General features: G+C 33.2%; 3 protein-coding genes across 3 annotated transcripts in view; 1 reads left to right on the top strand and 2 right to left on the bottom strand.

Annotated features, from left to right (window-relative positions):
* The window catches only part of LOC144847344 (radixin-like), a 32,764-nt gene extending 22,028 nt beyond the window's left edge, over nucleotides 1-10,736 (bottom strand). The window contains exons 1-3 of the mRNA XM_078703641.1: nucleotides 10,662-10,736; nucleotides 8,433-8,526; nucleotides 385-468 (exon numbers count right to left, since the gene is read on the bottom strand). Coding sequence (XP_078559767.1) covers nucleotides 385-468; nucleotides 8,433-8,444 — 96 coding nt within the window. The 5' untranslated portion in view covers nucleotides 8,445-8,526; nucleotides 10,662-10,736. The remainder of the gene's footprint in view (nucleotides 1-384; nucleotides 469-8,432; nucleotides 8,527-10,661) is intronic.
* A 550-nt stretch (nucleotides 10,737-11,286) lies between these two features.
* Nucleotides 11,287-14,776, bottom strand: LOC144847852 (adrenodoxin-like). Its single transcript, XM_078704388.1, has 4 exons — nucleotides 14,575-14,776; nucleotides 13,940-14,052; nucleotides 12,348-12,477; nucleotides 11,287-11,869 (listed from the first exon to the last, which is right to left on the bottom strand). Exons 1-4 carry the CDS (start codon nucleotides 14,745-14,747, stop codon nucleotides 11,776-11,778), a joined length of 510 nt encoding a protein of 169 aa, XP_078560514.1. The 5' UTR covers nucleotides 14,748-14,776; the 3' UTR covers nucleotides 11,287-11,775.
* Nucleotides 14,777-19,040: 4,264 nt separating this feature from the next.
* On the top strand, nucleotides 19,041-22,148 carry LOC144847522 (iron-sulfur cluster assembly scaffold protein IscU-like). Its single transcript, XM_078703924.1, has 6 exons — nucleotides 19,041-19,198; nucleotides 19,602-19,715; nucleotides 19,939-20,049; nucleotides 20,676-20,754; nucleotides 21,208-21,328; nucleotides 21,385-22,148. The coding sequence occupies exons 1-5, from the start codon at nucleotides 19,106-19,108 to the stop codon at nucleotides 21,303-21,305; spliced, it is 495 nt and encodes a 164-aa protein (XP_078560050.1). The 5' UTR covers nucleotides 19,041-19,105; the 3' UTR covers nucleotides 21,306-21,328; nucleotides 21,385-22,148.
* Nucleotides 22,149-22,290: the final 142 nt, after the last annotated feature.

Genomic DNA, 22,290 nt, shown 5'->3' with positions numbered 1-22,290 from the left:
TTACGGGTGCCGTTATTGACAAGAATGGTATACAGTTAGTAGAATGAAGCCAGCAAATATGTACATGTATCGCTACAAATACAATGTCCAGTCGGGATAAGAGATTAATTTAGTAGAACATTCATTAAGGGGACACCTTCGGGACACAACCAAGTGTCCCCTAATGAGTGGTGTCCTCTGAATAGGGGCTGGCCTTAGTGTTAAACTTATGTTTGGCCTTAGTGTTAAACTTATGTTTCCCCTTGCTTGTTTCTCAGGAAAGTGTCCTCTGAATAGACGTGTTCCAAAGGAGGCAGTTGTGAGCAATGATATCTCCAATGTATTTATTTTTTATTATACTATATTGTATTGTATGGACTGGAAAGAAACTGTGTTTTTACGTACCTGATCAAAGAGTTGTTTGCCTGTAGTGTTTGGTTGGATGGCAAACTCCAACTCTGCATCCATCGTCGTCACACGAACATTCACCTGTGACAACAAATGAAATTTAAAATAAATTCCAGGGAATATAATAAAATATTAAATATTGTTATTATATAATTCAATTTTCATAGTACTTTTGTAGTAAACAGTATGTTATTTTATTGCATAAAATACAAGTAAACAGAATGTCTTTATTAGTAGAACAACAAACGTTTGTATTTATTTCCTGTAATTGATTGGAATTATTACAACAATTAATGCAAAACTATACATATATTTGACATCTAATGATTTACTATTTTGGCCCTAATAGCGGTCCATAGTATATTAGTTGTAAAAAAAAAAACACTATTGTGTGAGTGAGTTTAAACTGTAGCCTACAGTACTGTACTGTATTCACAGAAATATAAATTATATATTCCATTATTATTTGTAATATTTATACTAGTAGGAGCACTGTAGAAACATAGATATTTGTTTTTAAAATAATCTTCTCATTATCATATTCTGATCTGCTATAACAATGTTCCATTGTAGCTGTATTGGCTAATCTAAACAATTATTATCATTTTACAGTTATTCATTAATTTTATTCTATACATTACTATACAGAATCTTGATATAATACGGACAACAGTGTTTCTTTCTCCTAAACAATAACTGCTTTATCTGAACTGCAGTAGTGGAAAAATTAAGTCATTTTACTACCTGTTTATACATAGAGATAATAATATACACAGAAATCAATGAAATACTATCTAGCAATGGCCTAGCTTATCAAATATTTTTAGACAAAATCAGAAAAGAGCCAACGATACTATATTATGATTGTGATATACCATGGAGAAATAAGTTAGGACTTATTTCTCCATGGTTATACAGAACAATATTGATTCCAGTGGAACGTTTGTTTCTGTTTAGGGCCCTTAATTGCACAGATACCATGCCTGCAGAACAGGATATAAAAAAAATCTGACTTTTGACAATAAACTTATTAATATCATAGCATTATGTTAATTCATTGGTAAGGTGTGGTTCAATAAAAAAAAAAACGGAAATGATAGGCCTTGTCTGATAACTGCCTGCCACTCCCAATAATTATTACAAAACAAATATAATTACAAACAATTTAATACCCAAGATAACATTATTCATTTCCAAACAATAAAATAAATAAAACAATAGCAAAACATTTTGTAATCAAAAGAGTCATACTTTTACAGTATTCTTAACTAAGGCCAGTTCAACAGTTTTATTAATTACTAGCCCGAAATTATTTTACTGGGCCATCAATAAAGTGTCGTTCCCATTAGAACGCAATGCAACGACGTACAGTATAAACGCAAAGTGTCGTATTGCACAATCACAAGTGGGAACCGATGATGCTGCAACAGTGCTGCAAACATTGTTATGGGAAATCAACACAAAAACACTGAAAACAGATCAAAAAGTCTACAATTTCACGCAGGCAGGGGCAAAAACAATTATTGGATGGGCATTTTTTCGTAGGTTGCGTTACGTTGCATCGCTAGTGGGAAGCACACATTAACACAACAAATATCTTACTTAGGAAACATCTAATTAATAGGCCAGTTTACTGGTCACTTGTTTTCATGGGCCATTGGCCAACAGACACAGTAGGTATACCAAATGATATGCTATTTAAATGTAATGTAAGAATGTTTACAAATGATTTCATTAAATGCTTCAATGGTCTTTATCATAATTAGGTTTCTACTCAACTGTACAGTAGCACTACACTAGTGGAATTGGGTTTCTTTTCCGATAGTACTATTTTATCGCCAAGCTATCGAGGTTGAATAATACATTCCTCTAAAAAAAAATACTTTAATACACAGCGTTAACCGAACCTTCTTTAAAAATTGTTTTATTATATTTTATATTTTATTTATGACTTCATATTTGTTTTTATAATGTAAAATGAATCGTATTGACTCCAGTAACTGATACCATTGGGGCATTTTGTTCCATTTACTAAAATAAATACCCTAGATTTTAAGATATGGTGTGGTCAAATGCAGTTCCATTCTTCTACTTATTAAACCACTTCTAACTCTTTTAACCTTGAATAAATATAATAGACTTATTATATTCAGATGGGAAGTAGAGAACTATGAAGGAAATAATACTGTAAAGGTAGGGTGTGTCAATGCTCAAGAGTTCCCGACAATCTGTGCAAAACTTAACATAGGTAAGATTACTACAGTTGGTATCAGACTACAGCTAAACACCATTGTGAAAACCTTCAAGCTGTGCATAGGTTTGCAATGACAGTTTAAAACATTCCTTTTTTCTGTATCCCTTTCTGATTCAGTGTGAATGCAATTATGTAAAATAGTAGAGTAGAAATAAGGTTTCACCTCAAAAAAATTGCAACAAAAGGTTTTTCAGCGGATTTTGGTAGTATTGGGTGTACTAAATAACAGAAAAAAAGTCTCAAGAATTTCGACCACCGGAAAGTGGTTTTTTTCAAGATGGCCGCCAAAATAGATAAAAAGTTAAAATGTCCATACCTCCTAAACTACTTGGTCTATTGATATGATTTTGGTACCAAAATACTCAGAACATACATATTTATATTTGCCCTAATAGAACATTTTAGCCAAAAATGACCGGAAATGCTATTTCTTGCATGTTTGACCTTTGACCTTGATATGTTGTATATTGGTAACAACTGACCGTAGGGAAACAAATTGTGGCTCAAATTGTTCAGAATGTACATATTTACATTTATTGTAATGAGACATGGTTGGAAGTAAAGGTTATTGACCTTTAACCTTTATCTAGGTAGAATTTCCATATCTCGGCAACTATGTGTGGTAGAGATTTAAAATTGGGCTCTAAATACTGAGAATATACTTATTTATATTTACTCTAATGAAACAGTTTGACAAAAAAATGACCAGAAACAACATTTTTGACCATTGACCTTGATATGCTATATTTCGATAATGACTGACTGAGATACACCATTTATGGCTCAATTTGTTCAGAATATAATTATTTTTATTTCGTATAATGGTCTAATCTACCCATGGAATTAAGAGCTTTCCTGGGAATCAAGTAACTGTAATATTTATAAAGACTTTTAGAATATGAGTTCAGGTTCAAATTGTTCAGAACATACTGTATACATTCTTAATACATAATAATAGTGAATAAAAAACCCGAAAAATAAACAAAAACAAATATAATAATAATTTAAAATTACAGTATAGCAGCAGTTGATTGGATATTGTGCATGTATTTAGTACAGCATCCTAAACAACTGTTTCAACTTCGTCTTCATCATCGTCATCAATCTCTCTATCTACGTTGTTCCATTCTTCTAGTTGACACACTCCACAAACTGAAGTACATGCCAATTCATAGTCTACAACTGCAACGTACAGTTTTACATCCAGTAGTACAGTTACAATGAATGATTTTCAAAGGTTCTTCTGAAGCAGCAGTTTCAATCGTCATTATTGGCACAAATGTTTTATTACAAACTTTTCATTCCCACTTGGTAGCATCCATGGTATTATCTTTCTTTATCCATTGCATGATTTGATAGTATACTCTAAGACTGTGACATTTTGTAGCAGATGAGGTTGGTGGTAGTAGTTGTTGAGGTTTATTAAACAGCTTGCATCATCTGTAGCTATTTAGGGAATCCAGTGACTTGGCTCCAAAAAGAATAGACATGGCCTTTAATCCAAACTCCTCGATAGTTTGAAGTTTCTGATGCGGTTGAGTAAAAATATCGGCACACGCAGTGTCATATTCTGGGTTACTTTCTATCAATTTATTGGTTTATTTGCCTTCCTAAAGATGTCTTTGGCTTCGAAGAGTGAGGGTGGAAACGGACTTAGTTCATATTTCATTATCATCGTCTAGAGAGATTTGTCCTAACTGAATTTGATGGAAAGAAAGAAGAGTTCCTGTCAAGGCATGAGAACAAACACAAATTTATCAACATGCTTTCATATGAGCTACAGAATAAAAAATGTCCTGTACGACATGCAGCCAACGAGTGGAGTTGTGGCTTGGTGGTTATGATGCTTGGCTACCACTCCAAGGGTCCTGTCGAGTTCAAGTCCCGTCACATGTCAGGACCAAATTACTACACTCCCAAAGACTTGTAATAAGACTTTGTTTATGTAGAGCATCTTGTGTATATGTTTGGCTTGTGAACCTCTGAGGGTCCCTAATGATCAGCAATAGCTGGATGGATCACCCTCATTAAATATGGTTTAAAAAAAAAAAAACAGTTGAAGTCTCTGAACATAATACAGTAACTTTGATTGGAGAAGACACTGACTTACTGGTACTTTTACTGTATCATGTAAATACAACAAACCGAGAAGTGTACTTCAGATCAGACAAAAGAAAAGATGGGCCTACTAGAGTGAATAATGTAACCAGATTGAAATCTGTTTTAGGATATAAAATGTGAAATGCATTACCCATAGTGCATGCATTCACTGGTTGTGATTCGACATCTAGGATTTTCGGAATCGGCAAGAAAGCGGCATTTAATAAATTGATTGAAAGTAACCCAGAATATGACATGTGTGCCGATATTTTCACTCAACCGCATCAGAAACTTTAAACTATCGAGGAGTTTGAACTGAAGGCCATGTCCATTCTTTTTGGAGCCAAGTCACTGGATTCCCTGAATAGCTACAGATGCAAGCTGTTTAATAAGAAAGTTGTTGAGGGTAAATCATTTATCAAACCTAGCCTCAACAACTACCACCAACCTCATCTGCTACAAAATGTCACAGTCAAATCATGCAATGGATAGCTAGAAAGATAATACCATGGATGCTACCAAGTGGGAATGGAAAGTTTGTAATAAAACATTTGTGCCAATAATGACGATGGAAACTGCTGCTCCAGAAGAACTTTGAAAATCATCCATTGTAACTGTACTACTGGATGTATGTTGCAGTTGTAGACGCTATGGATTGGCATGTACTTCAGTTTGTGGAGTGTGTCAACTAGAAGAATGGGACAACGTAGATAGAGAGATTGATGACGATGATTAAGACGAAGTTGGAACAGTTGTTTAGGATGCCGTACTAAATACATGCACAATATCTAATCAATTGCTGCTACACCGTAATTAGAAATTTAAAAGTTATTATTATATTTGTTTTTGTTTACTTTTCGGTTTTTTATTCACTATTATTATTAAGAATGTATACAGTATGTTCTGAACAATTTGAACTTGAACTCATATTCTAAAAGTCTTTATAAATATTACAGTTACTTGATTCCCAGGAAAGCTCTTAATTCCATGGGTAGATTAGACCATTATACGAAATAAACATAATTATATTCTGAACACAAATTGAGCCATAAATGGTGTATCTCAGTCAGTCATTATCGAAATATAGCATATCAAGGTCAATGGTCAAAAATGTCGTTTCTGGTAATTTTTTGTCAAACTGTTTCATTAGAGTAAATATAAATAAGTATATTCTCAGTATTTAGAGCCCAATTTTAAATCTCTACCACACATAGTTGCCGAGATATGGAAATTCTACCTAGATAAAGGTTAATAACCTTTACTTTCAACCATTTTTTGACAAAATGTCTCATTACAATAAATGTAAATATGTACATTCTGAACAATTTGAGCCACAATTTGTTTCCCTACGGTCAGTTGTTACCAAGATACAACATATCAAGGTCAAAGGTCAAACATGCAAGAAATAGCATTTCCGGTCATTTTTGGCCAAAATTTTCTATTAGGGCAAATATAAATATGTATGTTCTGTGTATTTTGGTAGCAAAATCATATCAATAGACCAAGTAGTTTAGGAGGTATGGACATTTTAACGTTTTATCTATTTTGGCGGCCATCTTGAAAAAAAAACACTTTCCGGTGGTCGAAATTCTTGAGACTTTTTTTCTGTTATTTAGTACACCCAATACTACCAAAATCCGTTGAAAAACCTTTTGTTGCAATTTTTTTGAGGTTGGCCCCTTTTTTTAATTAGTTCTACTCTACTAAAAATTGTTCTCTAGAAGCTCTGTCTACACTATCAAACTTTATGTGACAAAGAAATGTGATGTGCCAATAGACATGATGATGTCATATCACGACCATATTTGGGCATATCACTACCATATTTGGGCATATCACTACCATATTTGGGCAAATCACACAAACTAGTTTGACAGTGTAGACATAGTTTACTACGTCAAATAAAAACAATTTTCAGGTTTCACTTCTGGGATTACTGTAAATTATTTTTTGGGTGAGATGAGAGGCTTTTCTGTGCACATATAAAGCTTGGTTCCCACTAGAGACGCAACACAAAGACGTACTGTACAATGACGCATCATAAGTGATTTGACCAATCACAAGCGATGAATTACAATTTCAAAGTCAAGTTGATGAAAATGGGGACAGTTTATTTGGCCTAAAGCTGTCTACATAGTTATCAAACTAGTTTGACAAAGTGTGATGTACCCAAATATGGTAGTGATATACCCAAATATGGTAGTGATATGACATTATGTCCATATATGGGCACATCACATTTTTTTGTCACAGAAAGTTTGTGTGGACAGAGTTTTAGTAACCCATAAGACAATTACAATAGTAGAATATTGATGTATCCTATTTATTAAATTCTCTTTTAAATCCAAGTATACAACGTGTATACTTTGAGTTTTTAAATTTATTTGAACACCCAAAATACTAAATTATTTTTCTGATTTACTATCAACAGTAACATTAACACTAGTTTAACAGAAAATCAATTTATATTCCCAGGAGCAGTATCATCCAGCTCTATGCTAATGATGTGTAAACTATGATCACACAATTCAGTATCCAGTAAGCTTAACAGAAATCTGATTTATAAATAATCTGTCCACTTATGGAAATACAATCATCTATGTTAATTTCATGTAAACACTGTGTCTGTATACTGTTTGATGATTACTTGACTAGATAACATTAATAATACCATTCTCAATCAATTATAATATACTTAATGGAAAATCCGAACTGTTAAAGTACTGTATTGTTCCTTTTAGTACAAATAATTTCAACCAATTTCCAAATTCAGGTGACACTTACCTGTGAAACAATGGGATGTGTTCACTATGACCAATTTGTATTTAGAGGAGAAAAGAAGAGAAAATTTGGGTCCCGAAGGAGTCCCCTTTAAATAGGTTTGATTAATGTAGACTTTACTAAGAAAAATAATAATTTCTTTGATGGCAATATTAAATCTTATACAGTACATAAAGTACTGTTTACAATAGAGTATATTTGTATTTAAAGTTAAAATAAGTTTAATATTAAATTACATTGTAGTACATATTAACTGGAAGACTGTACTGTTTAAATTAACTAATTATTAATAACCTTTAGTATTTGAAGTACTGAATTTATGTTATCGTGATTTGACGAAATGTAAATATAGCCAAACCCTAGTCCAAAGGTAATGATGAATTGGGGGAATTTGGATCCACCCTATTAGCGAACATTGCAGGTAGACACTTTGATTTTCATTGTGAGCTACTTTTTAAAGTACGCTGTAAATGTTTTTTTCTTTATAAACAATAACACACAGTACCATCTTTTAAAGCAACCAGAACACATACTGTTTAAAGTAATGATGACTTTGTAAAAATTGAGAATGGGGTTTTAAAAACATTACTTAAATTGGCATTAATCTAACTCTACTGTAGTATTGTAATAGTACTACAGTAAATGACATAAAACTAGAACATCCAATGTCTAATTTTATAATTGAAAAAAATATTGAAATCATCTAGGAATCAAATTTTAATGAAAAAATATATGTATACATTGGGTGGTATTATGTCTTGGTGCACATCCTCTAAATAAAAGGTTTTAAGTTCAATTCTTTCAAGTACCAGATTATAGATGGTTACTAAACCACATGGTCAAATATTGTTTTCATGCTCATTTTTAAGTGAAATAACAATCAGTATTAAAAAAAATTAAAGTTACTTACCGGTTTCGGCATCTTGATTTGTTAATTTATGTCCTAATGATTACCAAAAATAATTGGAATATATTCCGTCTTATTTGCCAAGAGTAGATCACCTCTGTAAAATAAATTAATGATATTAAACTTATATCTTATCTATCGTTCAAACATTTCACATACTGTCAATTTGCCTTTGATCTAATGGTAGACTTCACTTGAAATCCATCAGCATCAAGGGGAGTCCAGCCGGCCCTAAATTTTGAATTTTGTAATGCAAAAGATGGGACCCTAATTTTAGTTTGGCACCTAAAATTTACAATTTTTAGGCCCTTCATTTCAAAATCCTGGATCCGCTAATGAAATCAATGTTTGCAAAAAAGATTTCCTCTTTATACAAAACTATTTTATATACTTTGTTTTTAACTGAATATGTTTTATTGTGTACTGTGCCAGTAAGGTTACCGTTAAATAATTTGGTACAATGAATGACTGTCATGTTATATTATATTCAGAAACTATACATTTATTGCTATTTTACTGTGTGGATGAACATTTTGCATTTTTAACTACATTGACCTTTGGTATTGAGACTAACTTCAGACACACCCAGCCCATGACAGGAATACATGGCACAAAATAGTAGAATGTGCTATGTCTATCGTCAATGAAGCGTATTGATGTGATTGTAGTAAGCATCAGATAAGGTAATTAGGCCTAATTAATAACTACTTGCTTTACATATCACTAAGACTAAACATAAGCTGACCGTTTAATTTTACACCAATTGTGTACAGTAGAGGCCTACTGTACTTTATCACGAAATGGTCATGCTTGTTCCATGTACAGTATGCATACAGTACTGTACAGTACTCCGGTCACTAATTATCATTATTGCCGATTTCACTATTTGTATAATTATATTGGGTCAGAAAAGCTAATTTGCTTAGTACTTGAAACTAACACAATCAGATCGCCTCCCTGTTTAAACACAAAAAGTTTCATAGTGGCCTGGTCAAACACATAAAAAAGTATAATTAAAGCCTGGCTACAGAAACAAAACTAACATTTACTAGGCCTTGACCTATGACCTGATTTCACAACAGGTCAGATAGTTGTGAATAGTATTAGTAGTATAAATTAGTAATAGTAGTACCACCCAATGTTATTTAGTTTCTATGCATGTATCATGAAGCCAAGGGACTACTCATGTATGTGACTCATTTTGAAAGTATTCAATACAAAATTGTAGGCCTATAGAAATATTCCTACTTAATCCTATATAAAATACTTATATCAACAACAAAACTATTATTTTTTATCATGAAAACCAAATTTATTTGATTTGATGAAGCACGGTGATTAACAATTAAATCAAATCAATTTCCTCAATTACAATACAAAGTAAATTGTCATTGATTTCAGTTTGATAAAAAAAATCTCTTGATTATAGAAATACTCATTGATGAAACACTAAATTGATGAATTATTCAAAAAATAAACATTAACTAATAAACTAAAAGTTATTTTATTGCTAAAAAAAAAAACAACCTCATCGAGACCTGTTGAATGTATGGTAACCTGTTGACCTAACTAATTATACCTACCTAGGGCCTTACCTACCAATTCAAACAGAAGCAGCAGAAGACTTACTCCCTCTCATCCTAGCCTGATCTAAATCTAGGCTCATTCCTCTTTTTAATGGATATATAATAAATCTAGTCTCGCCAGTCATATTTAGTAGAAGTAGCCTAGTACTACTCTACTAAGTATATAGTATTAGTAATAGACTGTAGAAAAGAGACATACTACTGTTTACCCTATATAAAATACAAGCAAGCACATAAAAAAAAGTAAAGATGATACTAACATTTAGACTTATCTTTCCAATTAACCTTCTTGTCCAATTATTAACATACACAGCGACCACCATGAGAAGGAAAAAAACACTGAAAGGCGGAGTCCCGAAATGACCAAAAATGAGTAATCCCAAAGATAAATCCTACACCACAACCGCCCTTTCTTTGCCAACGCCCCCACACGAACACAGCAGCGCAGCTCGTCGGGCTACCGTTGGCGTACCATTTACATGATGGTAAAGTGTCGCCCCATCGAATAACTATTTTTATGAATTAAAAAATATATTAAGTAAAACCAAGCTAACAATCAGAATAAGGCATTTTTAAAATAATGAATGCTATGAAAAATGTTACCCTAAGCATATATTAAGTGTAAGAAATAATAGGAAAATCAAACCGTAAATGGACTCCACTCACACACCGGTAACTTCCGTTGAAACCACCTCTCTTCGCGGTTTTCACTCGCGAGAGGTCGAGGAGTCGTGATTATCGATCATCGCGATGCAGATTTTATAGATAAAATAGAGGGCGTAGTTATTATAAATACAATTCCGACACAATCAACTTTTCCTCTTTTTCATTCCTCTCAGTCTCAATTTGATGATTCGCTAAATAAAATGTTTTCTTTTTTTTTACATGGAATTTAATCCACAGCCTTTGTTATTTCATAAAATTATCTCTATGGTTATAATCTTTCAGTACATTAACATATTTCATGATAACTTTTATTTATAACTAATTTTCTAAATTGTAATTGTAGTTTTGCGTCAGGGAGTTGAGTAATAAATTAGATGTTTTGCCCTACTCTGACGTAATTTGTACTTTATACTAAGGGCTAGTGATCTGGAGGTCGTGGGTTCGAGTCCCACCCGAGAACTACTTGCAAATTTTTTCGCAAGTATTCTCAAATGTACTTAGTATCAAGTACAAATTACGTCAGAGTAGGGCAAAACATCTAATTAATTTTCACAAATTTTGAAAACAACAGAATTATTTTAAATTTACCATACAATACAATCAAGTTATTTTCATCATTAATCTATATTTATTAACATTTACTTATATAAAAATATTTTATTCAGATGCTAAACTAATCTTCCATTTCTGGCCAATCAAAGAGGACGAAGAAGTAGGACATAATTAATATTCATTACACATTTTAAGGGCCAGTATTTTTTAGTGTTACCTTTTTAGCAGGCGTGTACAACAGTGATAACATATTTGTTTAAGGATGCAACTGTAGTAACTATTACCACCCTACGGAATGCATGAGACCATTGTACAACATCAGCCACTAGGCACAGCATTTAGAAGTTCAAATAGGTCCAAAATATCTGCCCAGACAAGTTCAAGTGGAAAGCTCAGCATATGGGCCTAAGACAATCATAGTGGAGCATGATATTTTTAATTTGATTTCTCTTAAAATTATTATCATCATCATAAAAACTAGCAAGGTCAAGTTTTATATATTGATATGAATTATATAATCTCTCCCATTGATGGGTTGACCTTCAGACATCTCTAGCATCGCTGACCCCTTCAGGAACTCTGACCACCATTCCATCCATATCTTTAGTTACACACACTTGACAACCTAAACGAGATCTAGAAATACGGAAATGAATACAATAGTTATAAATTGGAATTCTGCCATTATGTGTGAATAATTTACTTTGCTTTGGCACATTTTATATATTGTTTTGTATGTTTTGTATTTAAAAACACCACTAACTCGGAGAGGAGATATGGCTTATGTCTGTGTATCGTATCATGATGAATACTACTATTAATTCCCTATGGAAGGACTTAGTGCACTGTATCACATAGTGCATTATATGATTACTATGATTGGTCAGTTGAATACCAGGCAATACACACATGTGCAGTAACAACTCGAGACATATCAAAAACAAAAACAGGCCTCTCATCGGTGTTTTATCTTTTCCACAAAATTTTCTTCACACTATGCAAACCTGGTTACAAGTTGTTACTTTTTTTGCAATTGTGAAAGGGTATAGATGATTATGTATATTTTATATATAAATGTTGAAAAATAATAAATTTTATATAATAATAGATTTACGTTTCTTCAAGTCCATACGCAAGATCTAACATATCCATTTCTTCATCTGTGGCACCGGGAAGTTGATCAAAGATTTCTTTCTTGAATATCAAATGGCATGTTGAGCAGGCTAATGTCCCTTCACAGGCACCTAAAAAAACAAATCATTTTCAAATAATTTAAAGATGTTGTCTCCTGAAAAAAAATTCTTCAATTTTTTGTTTATGCCATCTTAATGTCACATAATAGTTATCCACTTTGACAAAAAAATTACAGTAGATCGAAAACATTTTATTTACCTGAAAAAACTGTAATTTAAAGCCAAAAAAAATAGTAAATTGGCTGTCAGCCAATGGGTTTTTGGTTGAACTTAAGTGTTTATTTTGTCATTTTATAAGTAACAATAATATTGTTTTGGTTAATTTTGTTCAAATTTTATTAATCTTCATTTTTCATGTTTTTGTCGGAAAATACATCTTTCTGGATTTTTTTTATTGTGTGTGACACACTTATTCCTAGGTGTATTTATTTGAATAATAGGGGCCAGTCAGTTAGAAAAGTAGGCGAGTATAAATAGTGGCTCAAAGTACACATGACATCAATCAGATGTAGACAAACAAAGGTTAAGCAGCCAAGACACTATCTGACCTATGACAAACAAAATGACTGTGACACTATCAGACGACATTTACACACTACATTCTATGAAAGTATGAGTAAACAGTATGTGGAGTAGTTATACCATATATGGTAATGCAGGTACATGTACAGTATAACAGTAACCTAAAGCTCTGTCTTCACTATCATTCAAACTAGTTTGACCAAAAAGTGTGACATGCTCAAGTATGGTCATTATATGCCCAAATATGGTAGTGATATGACATCATAATGTCCATATACTGTATGAGCACATCACATTTTGTCACATAAACTATGATAGTGTAGGCAGAGCTTTATACATTTGCCTGTGAAGTGTTAATTCAGATACATTAGAATTTTCATAAAAAGGTGATTTCAAATACCTTGGTGATTAAATCATAGAATTTTGACATTTTCAAGTAATTTAAGAAAAGAGATTGAGATTTGTAAAAAGTTTTTAGATGCGTGGCGGAAGAGCTTGCATTAAAAAGCATTAGCCTCACATCAGATGCGTGGGACATGTATGCTTTTAGTTAAGTTAGTATATACTCCACTTGAAGAAGTGTACCCTTTCTTTTTTTTTTTAAACTGTGTACATTTTATACTTTTTTAATTTAAAAAATACTGATTAGGTTTATTAGGAAACCGAAGACCACCCACTGTCATAAGCAATGTTTTATGGCGAAGAAGCTGACGATTAACATGCTTTAGTTAGAATGAAAAGTTTAACAATATATTAATATTTGATTTTAAATTGTTTCTTTAAAGAAAAATATATACCTATAATTATATATAAATCATACTGTCAAATTATAGAAACAGTGCTCATATTCGGAACATGATCTTAGATCACGTCAAGCATAGCTCATCCATATTTTTAGTTGTATGAAAAAAATTTCTACTGTATATCATTTTTTGTCATATATTTATTAACCATTACCACGGGTAGATTAGTATGACAGTGTTATTCTTACCAAATCCATCGATATCTAGGTCATTATCAAGTACAATATCTAGAAGGTTTTCACCAAGTGCAGTTTTTACGGTTTCCTTTTCACCATCTCTGTTTATGTATGTCACATTTATCCTGTTGATAAGTAATAATATATTATTCATACAATTTTTTATTAATAGGCCTAGTTTTCAATTTCTAGAGGCATGTTGAGCCTTCCTAGAACAGAAAAAATTAATTAAGTTCAATTAGGCTATAGACTATTCCAGTATACTATTAGTACTTAGTAATTAATATATAATTTTAAATTTACAGTACTAGGCCTAGCCTTTTTTTTTAGTAACTTAGGCCTCTCTAGATAGGCCTGGGTCTAGGCCTAGCTAGCCTAGGTAGAGGCCTATAATTAAATGATTTTTAAATTCTGTTCCATTAAATTAATAATGCTGTGGGTGTGAGATATTCCCTCCTAAATCCTGAATGCATTAAATAAACAAAAGTGTAATAAACAGTATGGTATTAAATTATAATACCTAGCTAGGCTAGGCCTACAGTCTGAATAACCGGCCTATGTCTCACACAAGGAAGGAAATCAAGTCAAGGTTGCGTTTTCACAAGAAGAAGCAACAGCAGTAGCGTCTGGGCCTAACTTTCACTTACGTTTCTTTGGCTTGATTTGGATGTACAGAGGAAAATCGACCAACAAGTATATTACATGATGTTATTGGTTTTAGTCGAATGTAGTTTGCGGTAGTTTGATGTGTTAACACTTGTTGAAAATACTGCTTTGAGTTGCAAATCAGATTTCGCGTTATACTTCGAAAGGCTGCCATCTCTGTTTTGAGGTATATTCAGAGCGTCATTCTGGCGACTGGAGCATCCTCTACTTCTCTACGGAGCGCCATTTATGCCTTTATTAACTTCAATAATAGAAATTCTGCTCAAGTGGACCCAATTTAGCACCAGGGTAGCACAGTGATATAAAATAGAAATAAAGTCACTAAATTTTAATCTTTTCGTATGTTAATACACTGTGCTCAAGTGAACCCAATATGGCGCAAGCGGAGCACAGTGATATAAAATAGAAATAAAGTCATTTAAGTTTCAATATCTTTTCGTATGTTAATACACTGTGCTCAAGTGGACACAATTTGGTACCAGTGGAGCACAGTGATGTAAACTAGAAGTAAGTCACTGAATGTTAATATTTTTTCGTATGTTAATAAGTGGACTCAATTAAGTTTCAATATATTTTCGTATGTTAATACACTGTGCTTCAGTGGATCCAATTTGGCACCAGTGGTGGAGCACAGCGAAGCACATACAAAAACATCGAGAACTAGAATTTAATTCGTCACTTTGACGAATTTTAGGTGATCATTTTTATAATTTTACTGATATTTAATTTTGCACGTATGCACGTATGTTAAATATTACTGCAAAATATTGATTTATGCAATCCTGTGACATGATATGATGCTTATGGTGCCGATTGGTGACTATTATGTGTCATAGAATATATGCTCTATACTCTACAGTGTACTGTATATCTATATACAGTGTAACATAGGTGAAATTACGGGACCCACATCATGTTTGAATTTTTAAAATTACTTCTGAAAATACTTCAAAAATATAACTTCCAGGTATATATGTTAAATATCGGTACTCTATAAAAATTAGTTTCAAGCCATATCAGTGATTTTAATAACCTGCGTTTGTCTAAGATAAATACTTATTTAGTGTCCCCGGAGAGTGCACCTATTCATGGAAATATGAAATTAAATATTAAGTCTCCAGTACTAGCCCACCATGGTTGTGGCAGAGCTAATAATAATGAAAATAGAGCCCAGAATTGCACTTATACTTATTACTATACATAATCACCTATGATAATAATATGGTAATGTTAACATTTCAACTATCCAGATGCGACTTCAAAGTTGTAGGTGTGTTTCTACTTTAAAACTTGACTTCGTATAGTAGTCCGACGGCGGAATTAGTCTACTTTGGAATATATTTGATCTTATTTCACTCTCCATTAACCCCATACAAAAACCATCGGAGACAAACTATCTGTTTAAAACATGTTTATTCTGGGGACGGTGCGGCCATACACACCAACTACCATAAAAGTTTATTCATAACATTTTACAATACAATATCTTGCATGAATCGGACATTTTCGCTACCAATGTAGCAACATTAACAAAATCAAAATTTAACAGTGTGGCGCGTTGACCGCGAATGACTAACAATGCCATCTTTCCCACTACACCTGCACAACCATTGCATAACAACGCACGGCATACCAAACCGGTTCGTACACCTGCGATGAAAATATAAATTCAATTTATTTTAAAAATGAGGGCGGCAAACATAAAATTTACGAGATCAAATACGGGTTGAAAAAAAAAATTAAATAAAAAAAAAAGATGTTAAATGTGCTCTCCCTGCCTCAGCACTAAGGCCCTGCCACAGCCTTTTGGGGTCGTTTCCAGCACATCACCAGATGCATTGATGTTGTCGCCTCATGATGTGTGGTGGAAAGGGGGACGTATAATTCTGTGAACCCCAAACACAGTGGCCGCATGCCTTTAACTCTATTCCACCGACCAGCGTGGGAATCGAACCCACGACATACGTGTTGTCAACACGACGCTCAGGCGACTGAGCTAACTGATCATTTTGGTTTTAACGAAGTTAATATGATAGTTATGACGTACTGATGAATTACGTAATACACGTATAAATAGACTATTATCAGATGTTCAGTCATGTACTACTTTGTGGCCTAACGGGTAATGCTCAGGTTTGGGTGCTCTCAGCTCTAGTAGATTGAGTTCGAACCTCTACGGATATTTTTTTTTTTAAATAAAAAAAATAAATAAATAAAAAATAAATAAATAAATAAATAAAATAATGAATATTGTTTTTCTTTATTTTAAAAGAGAGATATTTTGAGGGTTGTAAATGTCAGGCCTAAAACAAGTGAACCTTTTTTAAAATCAGAAACAAAGTTGCATGGCATTATTTTCCATTAAATAGACTACCATAAAAACTCGAAAAGAAGCCCATGTGCTCCTTCATTTTTTAGTACTCTTGGGTGGGCTTCTTTTCCACATGAAGTTCTTTTCGAGATTACTTTTGCAAACTAAAAGAGGGGAGCTGATAGGTTCCCGGCCGGAAAATGTTTTATTTACATGATTTGAACAATCTTCTAATGTAAAGATTAACAACATCAAAATTTAACAGTGTGACGTGTTGACCATCTTCCTCATAATACACCTGCACAAACTCATTTGCATAACAACGCACGGCATACCAAACTGTTTAAAATAAAGCTGCAAGGTCTCCGGAAATGACATCTATTATTTTTTCAAACATGTATAGGAATCTTCAGTACCCCACCATTCTTGGGGCTGAGCAAAGATAATTTTGAAAAATCGAGCTGCATAGGTTCCCGCCCAAAAAAATGGCACTTTACATGATTTTAAATTATATGAAACAAACTATATAAGACTCACCAGGGACGACAATAGAGCTTGTCATCGGAAAGTGCACCTATAATTCATTAACATATGAAATTAAATGTTAAGTCTCCAGTACTAGCCCACCATGGTTGGGGCAGAGCTAATAATGAAAATAGAGTCAAGATTTGCACATATACTTATAACTATACATAATCACCTATGATAATTATGATAATGTTAAAATTTCAACAATCCAGATGTGACTTCAACATTTTAGGTGGGGTTTTCTACTTTAAAACTCGACTTCGTATATGCCTAAGGCCTAGCCCGGCGGCGGAATTAGTCTAAGCTTCGAAATGGTCTAAAAATCGGCATCTTTGCAAATGTTCTATATTTGATCTTATTTTACTCTCCATTATCCCCATACAAAAACCATCGAAGACAAACTATCTGTTTAAAACATGTTTATTCTGGGGACGGTGCGGCCATACACAGCAACTACTATCAAAGTTTATTCATAACATTTTACAATAGAATATCTTGTATGAACCGGACATTTTCGCTACCAATGTAGCAACATTGATTAACAAAATCAAAATTTAACGGTGTGGCGTGTTGACCGCGAATGACTAAACAATACCATCTTTCCCACTACACCTGCATAACCATTGCATAACAACGCACGGCATACCAAACCGTTTCGTACACCTGCGATGAAAATATAAATTCAATTTCTTTTAAAATTGAGGGCGGCAAACATAAAATTTACGAGATCAAATACGGGTTGAAAAAAAAAATTAAATAAAAAAAGATGTTAAATGTGCTCTCCCTGCCTCAGCACTAAGGCCCTGCCACAGCCTTTTGGGGTCGTTTCCAGCACATCACCAGATGCATTGATGTTGTCGCCTCATGGTGTGTGGTGGAAAGGGGGACGTATAATTCTGTGAACCCCAAACACAGTGGCCGCATGCCTTTAACTCTATTCCACCGACCAGCGTGGGAATCGAACCCACGACATACGTGTTGTCAACACGACGCTCAGGCGACTGAGCTAACTGATCATTTTGGTTTTAACAAAGTTAATATGATAGTTATGACGTACTGATGAATTACGTAATACACGTATAAATAGACTATTATCAGCTGTTCAGTCATGTACTACTTTGTGGCCTAACGGGTAATGCTCAGGTTTGGGTACTCTCAGCTCTAGTAGATTGAGTTCGAACCTCTACGGATATTTTTTTTTTTTAAATAAAAAAAAAAAAAAAATTAAAAATAAATAAATAAATAAAATAATGAATATTGTTTTTCTTTATTTTAAAAGAGAGATATTTTGAGGGTTGTAAATGTCAGGCCTAAAACAAGTGGACCTTTTTTAAAATCAGAAACAAAGTTGCATGGCATTATTTTCCATTAAATAGACTACCATAAAACCTCGAAAAGAAGCCCATGTGCTCCTTCATTTTTTAGTACTCTTGGGTGGGCTTCTTTTCCACATGAAGTTCTTTTCGAGATTACTTTTGCAAACTAAAAGAGGAGAATGCTCCATCGTCAGAATGACGCTCTGAATATACCTCCTGTTTTTTAAATTGTGTATTGCGCCCTCTAAGTCAGGCCTGAGTTGAGAGGGCGCAAAACAACCACAAAATAAACTCATGACCCATCCATCCATATTCTTAAAAAAATAATAAAACGCATCAAAAGAAGACTCTAAAATAATGGCACTTGCCCGTGAATTTGGAAAATCGCTGCGTTTGGTTCTCCAAAAGAGAAATGCTATCGTTAGTTTATCGTCAAGTTATCATAAGAATGTGAGTGAAAACATGAAATTTACGTGTAATTAAATTAATAACATTGCTTGTTTACTTCACATGTTATGTAATAAATAGCATGCGCAATTCGTCTTTTGCCTTGTGGCGTTTTCATGCCTGGTCGTTTCGCCCTTCAATCACACTTTTGTTTTGTAGTTTAATAAAGCCCATTTTTATCTCATTGTCGTCACAATATAAATAAAGTTATGTTATTGTAGGTTGCTTTGTTTTTTTCTTCACTTCATGTAATTGAATGAATAAATGATGTATTTAGCTAGACCTCTATCTAGTAGTAGGCTAGTTTCTTCTAGAGTTTGAATAAATAAAGATTTGTTTACAACATGTACATTATTGATCGATTGCATTGAATCTTTAATGAAATATGATGATTGTTTTTTAATAGGTGATCGATCATTATGAGAACCCACGTAATGTGGGCGCATTGGATAAAGAAGATGCGAATGTTGGAACTGGATTAGTTGGAGCGCCAGCATGTGGTGATGTTATGAAACTTCAGGTAGTGACGTGCACATCATTTAGTCGAATTCTATGATTATGAACTTAAAAATGAAAATATGATTTAAAAATTCTTTATTTTTAATCTTCCACACTCCCAATAAAAGGATTCTTCAACCCTAAAAGATGTATTATTGGATAAAAATAAAGTTTTTGGCTAAAACAATTTTAGTCGTTGTATTTACAGGTACAGGTATCTGATTTTTTGACGTTCTTGCTTTCAGATCAAAGTTGATGATGATGGTAAAATTGTTGATGCTAAATTCAAGACATTTGGTTGTGGCTCAGCGATTGCTTCAAGTTCTTTAGCCACTGAATGGGTGAAAGGAAAGACTGTGAGTAGGCTAAATATAGACATTATGTCATTGGCCATTTTCCTTTGTTAATGAAATCCTAGTCAAATTTATTTTTGCCAAATTTCGTACCCAAACCATCTGGGATATACTCTGTTAATAATAAACAAAAAATATTTCTTACAAAAAACGCAGCAAATGACTCTCTTTTCCCATACGTGCTTTTGGGTGTGCGCATGCCCAGTCCCAGTTTCCAAATACCCATTTTTTCAGCCGTGGTAAACTATAAGCTACAACATGTAGCTGTTTGGGGCGAGAAATAAATAAAAATATTACATGTTGAAATTATCTGCACCTTTCCAAGTCTGAACAAACAACAGACAAGAGAGTTAAAACAAAGTTTTCACTCCCAAAAGGTTTTTTTGCTCAAGCACCATTGATCTGGAATCGGCTTCCATTTTACATCCGTCACAATAAGCAATTTAAGCCTCTTCTTAAAATTCACTTGTTCTAATAGATTTCTACTCTTTTTCACTCTGTGAGACAGCAGTTTAAGAGTGCTTTATAAATGCTTAGTATTATTAATATTATTAAAGTTCAATCAATTTTAACTTTTATTTCTTCATTCATTGAGTGCATTTCTTTTTTTTTTTTTTTACACTTTGTAGCTGGATGAGGCCACTGAAATCAAGAACAAAGATATTGCAAAAGAATTGTGTCTTCCACCGGTCAAGCTTCATTGTTCAAGTATGTTTACTTATAGTCAATTAGATTCTTATATATATTAAGACCATTATTAAGGGGACACCTTCTATACCCAACAAAATGTCTCCTTAATAAGGTTGCCTCCTGAATAGTTGTTGTAAATGTAAGTGAGAGATAACCTGCGACTTTCATCCTACGGGGCTGAATTGCACACAGGTGTGGACGACACATACCACAACTTTCTTCTCCCCTAAAGGGTCCCTTTGTGTCGAGTGCTGCCACCAAACGATGCCCGGAAATTCACAGAAAATGGACCCTTTAATATGTCCCCTGAATAGAGGTGCTCCACACAGGGGTTCTACTGTACTATATTGAACAAATATTTGGAAAAAAATTATATTCGAAAAAATTATATTCGAAAAAACATTTGACTTGTGTTGACTATAGTATTTTTAATACAATACAGCATTTATATTTTTATCCTAATTTTTTTAGTGTTGGCTGAAGATGCTATCAAGGCTGCCCTCAACGACTACAAAGTCAAGCAGACGTCAAAGCAGTCTATTGAGCAATCAGCGAGTTCAGCCACCTAATCCTAACACCTTTATATCAAAGCATGGACCTATAAATTAAATCTAATTTAAATCTAATTTATTGGTCCATGATCAAAGCTATATTTATGAACTCTCTATTGTATAATAGCTTTATAAAATACAGTATGCAAACTATATCTACTGTATGTTAACTTCTGTGTTCCAGTTTCACTAACACAAGAATTCTATCTTGCACAAATTTCTTATTTTCGTTTTGTAAATTAAAAATTTCTGTTGAGTATGAAATTGATTGTTTAGACTAAGTGTATTGTTAACTTCTTCTGAGGTGTGGCGGGTGAAATGAGGGGTATACTGCTATTTATGACGTAAAATAATATATCCCTAATGTACACGGAGTGTATTGCTATCAGACTTAGGGTGTGGCATTGGGAGTGTCCTAATTGTAAATATAAACATGTGTCCTAATGTATTATTAATGCATGGTGTATACTAATCATTACCGTTATCAATGTTGCAGAATACATATATAAATGTATTGTATGGCAATTGTTATTGGTAGTACTATGTATTGCAGCTACATTGCAGGGTATACTGATTGAGCTGTGTTTATATTTTGCACCTCATGCTTTAACTGATGTGGTAGCTAAGTATAATAAATTATATAATCATATACATTATTATAGGGGCCTAGAAAAGAATACTTATCTGTTGAATTTCATTAGCTAGAAAAGGAATTAGAAAAGACAATAATTATAAAAGGACATTATACGATTTCTCATGCTTCACCAGAATGTAATTATAAGTATTGTGTCTGGCTCTGAATTGTTTGAATTGTTTTTTGAAAATTTATTTTGCCAAAGAAATAAAAGTTGTTGAAGAGATATTAAATTGGTTTATTGTATAAACACTTACTTTTTGATTGCGACTAATTCTCAAGTACCTACAAAAGTTTGTTCGGGCAAATAGTATCTAATGAGGCAAGGTATTTATTTTGATCTTCAAGCTTAACAACGGAGAAAATTCT

Source organism: Antedon bifida, chromosome 7 (genome assembly GCF_963402885.1).
Source record: "Antedon bifida chromosome 7, ecAntBifi1.1, whole genome shotgun sequence".
Classification (NCBI taxonomy): domain Eukaryota; kingdom Metazoa; phylum Echinodermata; class Crinoidea; order Comatulida; family Antedonidae; genus Antedon; species Antedon bifida.
Note: the sequence above shows the minus strand (reverse complement) of the source record. Positions and strands in the feature narration are given on the sequence as shown.